General features: G+C 30.5%; 1 protein-coding gene across 2 annotated transcripts; it reads right to left on the bottom strand.

The window, feature by feature from the left end:
* Positions 1 to 3,346: 3,346 nt before the first annotated feature.
* On the bottom strand, positions 3,347 to 5,679 carry LOC122529411. 2 transcript variants are annotated; one of them, XM_043655532.1, is made up of 2 exons: positions 5,444 to 5,679; positions 3,347 to 3,590 (listed from the first exon to the last, which is right to left on the bottom strand). In XM_043655532.1, exons 1-2 carry the CDS (start codon positions 5,607 to 5,609, stop codon positions 3,454 to 3,456), a joined length of 303 nt encoding a protein of 100 aa, XP_043511467.1. In that variant the 5' UTR covers positions 5,610 to 5,679; the 3' UTR covers positions 3,347 to 3,453. The 2 variants fall into 2 exon arrangements, with proteins under 2 accessions (XP_043511467.1, XP_043511477.1); XM_043655542.1 differs by lacking the exon at positions 5,444 to 5,679 and adding an exon at positions 5,139 to 5,418.
* Positions 5,680 to 8,184: the final 2,505 nt, after the last annotated feature.

Raw genomic sequence — 8,184 nt, 5'->3', positions numbered from 1 at the left:
ATCGAAATAAATAATTGTCTTTCATTTGTCAAAAAAATTCTGTTCAAATTCAAATGTATATGTTTCAATGAAGAAAATATCCGTTCTAGTGCCATTTTTATGCAAAGAATGGTATTTAAAATTGTACCATTAAAGGTATCAAAATAGTTTTTGTAGTTTTTGACGAAGGTAGAACCTATGAAAAATCACAATGCTGGACAAAGCAATGAGAAAAAGAACTAGTCGCCCACCGGAAAAGTGTACAGCAAATGCGAGCCACAAAGTAAATAACGATAGCAGTCAAGTGCTCTCCTCGGAATCAAGGTCATCGTGTTCACCATTTGATGTAATATTGTTGCTGCTATGTGAGGGTACTATTTGGGATTGACTTTTGATTGCAAGGATAAGAAAAAAAGGAATAAAAAAAAGTACGGTGAGAATTAACCTCTTGCGCTAGAATGACGTGCAACGCACGTCGAGAATATTTGGCCCAATATTGCAATATTTTCTCAGTTTTAAGTATATTGAAATATAACCCAAAGGCAAAACAAATAATAAATTTATTACTTCTTAGTAATTTCTATCCAGTGATGTACCAATAAATTCAAAAAGAAGACAAAATTATTGTATACGGTTTGGTCACTCGTTATGGTCCGTCAACAAGTTACTAGCGCAAGAGGTTGAAGACAGTGTAAGTAGTAATTACGAAGTGGTTGATGCTACAAACTGATTGTGAGTGACAATGAAAGAAGAATTCTTTACCGATTTTACGTTCCACGTTCAAAAACAGTCGGTTAGATTTATTGAGATTATGTCGTGAAATGTAAATTTGCTTGTTCGTGATGATAGGTTAATATGTTGGTTAATATGCTTCATTTGCACCGTGTTAAGACGTGAAATCGGACTTAAACAAAGATTGATGCATTCTATTGAAAAGAAACCGATACTTCTCGACACTATTCATTGTGTTTGCCTAGTCCCTTTTCCAGGCTCTATGTACGACTATCGATATACATATACAGTGACTTTATAACTTTCTCCGAAAGCTTCCCTATCGGCATTTCATGTTTGAATACAACGATCTTTTTATTTTGACCAACATTGGGATAACAAATTTGACTTTAATGTAAAATTCAATTTGTCTAGAATACAAAAAATCACGGTGATACGTTTTCAAAAGCTCGTTTCGAAACCAACGAAAATTACACATAAATAGTAAACGAAATTTGTTATCACGTTAAAATTTTTTAGTAACTTTTAAAAATATTCTAGTAATATAGTAAGACTTTTATAGATTAATATATTTTCACATATTACATTTATATTTATTATATATATTATATATTACATTTATATTTATTATATATATTATATATTACATTTGTATTTATTATATATATTATATATTTATTACATTATATTTTAATACATAAGAATTCTATATATTAATACATTCTGTATAGTAATATTATAGTACATATTAATAATGGTTGACGCTTACTAGATACTTATTTACAACTCATTCAATTAAAATTCTATAAACATTGCAAGATTAATCCTTTTCGGAAGACCGCGAGATGTTAGATCGACAAATTCTGCAGTTAAACTATCAGAGTCTATATTTTTGAAGAAACGAAATATAGAACTGCGTTTGATTGCCACCTATGCTCCAGCAAAAACACGTCGCAGCTCTTAACCCTCCGAGTATTGAAGCGCACAGTCCTGTGCCGGGGTCATTTCTGACTGATATTCCCCTAATTCAGACGCATTCACGGTTGCTTACCAACACGTTGACAGTCGCTCGAAACTCGAAGTCCTCACGAACATTACACCGATATTCACTGAGGGTTGAACATTCATCGCTATACGTGCGTATTGTGTGCAATGTTCGCATTTTAGATGTATATAGGAAAATATAATATATAACAGCATCGTGGTTTATAAAAAAATAATATTTGTTCAACATCGTTGTGATAATCTTCCCAAGAAGAGAAAATGCAGAAGGTTCGTTTGCTTGTTGCGCGAACATATCAAACAAATGAACAAATAACAAATAAAAACAATGAAAATAACAATGATAACTGTTGCCGAGTGGATAGAGCGTGTACTTTGTTCGAACGCTGCCTGAAGCAGACTGGCGAGTAGAAACTGTATAAACTTGAGGCTATATTTTCCTATTTGTCGTTAAGCGTTTCCAGAAAAAAGGTATGACTATTGCTGTATTTTAGCAATTACAAAGAAAGAATAAAGAAATGACTATACTGAAAATGCACAAAGAAGAAAGCAATTCAAAAAAGGTATGTCGGTGTATCCTCGTTCTTCGAAGTAGTTTATTACCTGTCCTCAAATCTGGTGACCGGCTGTAATAGGAATAAGACTCTTGCTATAAGGAACTATCGCATAATCGATGGTGGGGAGCCTATGTCTGTGTACGTAGCTTAAATCCAGCGAGTCAAAAATGACCCCGGAACAGTACTCGGGGGGGGGGGGGGTTTAATAACGAATTTATCAACGATAGAGTTGTCAAAATATCAGGATGGCCGAGCGAAATTAAAGGAGAGTGTAGGAATCCTTGAATACTACGAATTTCTCCCCAATTTTCTACGTCGATTACTGTTCGATATAAAAAAAAAAATATATATATATACTGTTAAAAATATATATATATATGTATACTGTTCGATATAAAAAAATATATATATATATTTTTTTATAAACAGGCTGCTACGCAATGTAGGAAACAAGAAAGTACAACAGACTTGTTTGCAACTCCGACGTTTTAGCAAATGACGGATATCAAATTACAGGACCACCCGGTAGACTCTAAATAGCACCAAAGGATCGACTTTGTGGAGAAGAATGGCCCAGATAGCATGTCAAAGAATGAAGAGGATCGTGTCAACGTTCTCAAATTATATTGTTAGCCGTGTTATAAATCACGTCGTATAAAACACAGAAATTTTTATAGCAGTAAATAGAAATATTTGTAGCATATACATATATGTCACATGTGTCGAAAAGACAAAACAAAAGACAAAAATATGAATGCATGGAAAGTGCTTGAATTTAACGTACCGAAAGGCGAGAACGTCGAGTATGGGATGGAATAATGACGCTGTGGGTTCAAACACATTAGTGACACAAGGCTACCGACTTGGTATAATATTTGAAGGACGGCGTTTGAAAGGTATATTAATCCTCGTAGTCCCATGCCGGGGTCATTTCTGACTCACACGGATATTCCACTAATCATATTTAGATGGTCCGAGCGGTTCACCGATAATTGTACCAACACAGTGACAGACACCCGACTCATATAGGACATGTAGCAGCATATAGGAACAAATAATAGTCACATATTTATAAATAACAATAATAATATATTTATTTATTATTATTTATACACTGACAAGAGACAATCGCTGTATCCTTGCTAGGTCCAATACGTTGCCAATTACGTTCAAATTTCTGGAACTACATTATCCACAGTTTCTGATATATTGTCTTCTTGCATTTCGGTCTATTTGATACACTTCCGTTGTCGGATGATTGTTCATTGTCAGAAACAATTGTCTTGTGCAAATTCAGCGAAAGAAGACGAAGAACGATTGCTGGTAATGAAGACATTACGTCAACAAATGGAAACAAATATAAACAACGGAAAAAAGTAATAAAAGGAACAAAAATAATAATAAAAACGGTAAATTAATAATAAAAATAGTAAAACATTAAAACAATGCCAAAAACTAAAATCTAAATAGTAAATACAAAAATAATATAGAATACTAAACACTAAAAAACAAAAATAGTACAAACTACTAAATACTAAATACTAAAATACAATGCTAAAATACTAAAACAATAATAAAAACACAGAAATATAAAATAAACTTTGAAATAAGAAATTGCTTCGATTTCCTGCACACATTTTTCCTCCTCAGAGCGTTACTAGAAACTGATTTCTTTTGTCTTTTGTCTTCAGTCTTTGTTACTTCGGCACTTGAAACTGGCGGACACGTGTTAGTCACATGGCATTCGTGTGTTAGTGCGATCAGATTTCAGCTACTAACACACAAGCAGCACCTATCACTGTGTGCGTTATTGCACTCGAGTAGCTCTCAGCACGGGTCAAAAATGACTCCAGCAAGGCAGGAGTCGCATTTATATAGTCGCATGTAATATATATATATATATATATTATATATATTGTCGTATCAGAACAAAATGATTAGTAATTTACTGTTCTAAAGAATTCAATATGAAGATGATATGAAGAAATACTAAAGACTAAGAACCCAGAATGTTGCTATTGTCCAACTTTAAAAATTATTGTTTACAAAAGGATCAAATTTGTTGCTATCAGATAATCAACCGACCAGTTAATCAAGGAAATTTGAGAGAGATGTTACTTGAAATTTAATATCATTAAAAGTTTAATTCAATGTCATTAAAGTCCACGTCTAGTAGAATTCAACTAACATAAAAGATTTAAGGCACCAGAAATTGAATATACAAGAATATATTTTTTGTACTTCTTAATCTCTTCCATAATAAATGGTGGTTTGATAAAATGATGTTCATTTTACTCTGATGAGTGACACTGCAGCCACTGTAAAATCGAAATTCCTACGAAACTAGAAACATCTGTAATAGAAACACCTTATTAACCTTTTGCCACGCACGTCGAGAATTTTTTGTTCCAAAATTGCGATAGTATTTTCAGTATAACTCAGGCAAGACAAATAATAAATTTATTACTTCTTAGCAATTTCTATCCGGCGATATACCGATGAATTCAAAGACTAGTTATTGTATGACGGTATGGTCACTCGTTATGGTCCGCGAACCAGTTACTAGCGCAAGAGGTTAAACGAACGATATAAAATCTTATATTTCATTCTTCCGTAGTACTTTCACGAACATTTATAAGTAACATAACAATTGAACTTTTTGCAACACAATTTGTGTTATTAAAAAAAAAAAGGGAGAGAAAAATATGGTAATTTTAGCGGATCAAATTAATAGCATATTTCAGGAAAAATAATGGATTGAAACAAAAGAAACGAGTTTGATCATTGTATTTAGTACTTAGTATGACCTTTGCACTTAATAACAGCAGGCATTCTTCGAGGCAAAGATTTATATAGTTTTTAAATGACCTTTTAGCTTAGTTTCTCCCATTTTTCCACGATATTCATATTTCAAATTCATTAATATTTGCGAATTGTCTTCCAAACTCCCCCAACAATTTTCTACAATATTCAACTCCGGAGATTTGGCTAGCCATTCTAAAGTACAATCTTTTTTCATTTGTAAAATATTGTTCTACTGCTTTCACGGTGTGCACGGCCGCGTTATCATGTTGAAAAATGCACTAATTTGTGTCGCTCACGTATTAATTTATTCGCCAATCGTTTCAATATACAATTTACTATTTAATTTTATCAATTTTAATACTACTCACTGTAGCCGCCTCCCATGGGTCGAAGTCTGAAGTTGTTGCTCCTTTCGTAAATCACGATAATAGTAATGGAGGCCATCCACTTTTCATCGATAAACGTGACACTTCCCCGTTTCATATTCACACAAACATGTTTCTTTGCAATGGTAACAGCTTGGTGCTCTTGCATTCGACCAAGGTTTTTGTTGCAATTTTTCGTCGTGCCAGATGTTGACAATTTTTTAACCTCTTGCGCTGGAATGACGTGCCACGCGCGTCGACAATATTTGGCCCAAAATTGGTATATTTTCTCAGTTTTAAGTGCATTGAAGTATAACCCGGGCAAAACAAATAATAAATTTATCACTTCTTAGTAATTTCTATCCAGTGATGTACCGATGAAACTCAAAAAGAAGACGAGTTATTGTATACGGTTTGGTCACTCGTTATGGTCCGCGAACCAGTTACTAGCGCAATAGGTTAAAAAAACGTCGAACAGCATTCGTTCCTAACATTTGTCCTAACTTCAACATCTTCTCTAATTTGTCTCGCGGTCAAACTCGAATATGACACTACTCGTATTATGGTGCCTTTCCAACAATGCGGTTGTCCACAATTTTCACTTTTTCCATAATTGTTTTTTGGTAAATTCATGATCACTTTACGACTTCTATTAATTGTTTCGACTATTTTCACCGAATAATATTTCCTGTTTAATTTCAATATTGGATTTAACTTCTTCTCGCGACCTACTTTTATTTATTTATTTATTTATTACGTTTATTATATTAATTCATTTTTAACTTAACTGTATTTCACACAAATGTTACGCTTTCGATAGTTTGTATAAGACTGAGAATATTCGACCTGTGCTACAGTTTCGTCCGTCTCGCGACTTACAATGTTTACATTTTCGTTTGTTTCTCTTTAGGAAGTACCGTTTGGGTAGTAACATTCAATATGCTACACGTACATCCACGTCCAAAAACACTGATGTAACAATTTACGCATTTTCTCTATTTTACGATTCTACATAATCTCTCTATTGTACATTCTACATAAATATGAATCGAATCATCTAACCTAGCTAATAATAGTTGTTACCTAGTCGTACGAAGGAAAAGGACAACATAACACACGACGATCACATCTTTCCTTGTCTTTCGTATGATAGACTTCGAGAGATATATCTCCTAAACCAATGGTTATTCGAAATGAATAAATTAATATTTTTCTCTTCTTCTCTCAGATAAATTCATCCAATTATACAATTCCATTAAAAAAAAAAAAAAAAAATTAAAATAGAATCTTAAAACCTCTTTGAGAAAAGTTACCTCAACGAATTTCATGCTGCGAAATATATCGTCAAGGACATGGTTCTAAACTATCGTTTCTTGTACACATAATGGACGATATCCTTTAGTTTTCGGAATAATTGCAAAAATATAAGATAATAAATATAATATAAATATAAGATAATAAATAATATAAGATAGAAAATATTTCATATCTTTTCTATCCACCAAAATGTAATTTGCACCCTTTGGAATCAAATAGCTTTTGTCCAAACATTTTTTAAGTTTTTCCAACTTCAATCCTGCGTGAGATATTTTATCATTCTCAAAATTGAACGGAACACCTTGCACTACAATGTATTTAACATGTGAACATTTGTATTAAAACTATGACTAAATAATAAATAATAAATAATAATAAATAATAATATATAATACATAAACAATAATGAATAATAAATAAATAAATAATAATAAATAATAATATATAATACATAAATAATAATGAATAATAAATAAATAAATAATAATAAATAACAATATATAATACATAAATAATAATGAATAATAAATAAATAAATAATAATAAATAATAAAAAATAATAATAGATAATGAATAATAAATAAATAAGTAATAATAATATATAATACATAAATAATGAATAATAAATAAATAAATAACAATAATATATAATACATAAATAATAATGAATAATAAATAAATAAATAACAATAATATATAATACATAAATAATAATGAATAATAAATAAATAAATAATAAATTCGTGATTATAATAAAATATCGTTACACAAAGAATAATTTACATTCGTCCTTCGATGTATGTTTGTTCGTTTCATGTTGTTTTTTTTTTATATGAAAGAAACCCGTGTAAATAATCTGCCAGTAGGAACAAGTCCTAGAAAAAAAAAGTCGTTACGAGTTATGAACATATTTATGTAAGGTATTTTCACAATAGAAGAAATAATGGAAATTCAGAACAATCGAAATAAATTTGTTCGTCATTTGTGTCGAAATAAAGATAGAAGATTTGAATTAATGAATCATTTTCACTAATTTATAATTTATTATTTAACATAGGGAAAACAGCTTCATCTTACATCCAAATCAAATAAATCATTAAAGATGATGTTTCATTCGAGTGAATTCATTGAAAGATTTCTAAAATTAGGTAAATTTTATATTAAAAATTTCATATTAAAATTTTATACTGAACTCTGAGAAATTTTATAAAAATTTTATTTTATAATTTTATATAAAAATTTTATGTTTTATTTATTTTATATTTTATCTGAGAAATTTTATAAAAATAAATACAAAATAAAAAATAACATATAATAAAACATTATTCTATTCGATAGTCATATAATTAAATATTAAAAAAAAAAGATTTATTTGTTCATAACTAGAGAATAAACTAACGTTAATTTCAAAGTAATAACGAGTCGAA

This window comes from Frieseomelitta varia, unplaced genomic scaffold, assembly GCF_011392965.1.
Source record: "Frieseomelitta varia isolate USP_RPSP 00005682 unplaced genomic scaffold, Fvar_1.2 scaffold_131, whole genome shotgun sequence".
NCBI classification, from domain to species: Eukaryota; Metazoa; Arthropoda; class Insecta; order Hymenoptera; family Apidae; genus Frieseomelitta; species Frieseomelitta varia.
The sequence above is the reverse complement of the archived record's forward strand: the minus strand, read 5'-3'. Positions and strand labels throughout refer to the sequence as shown.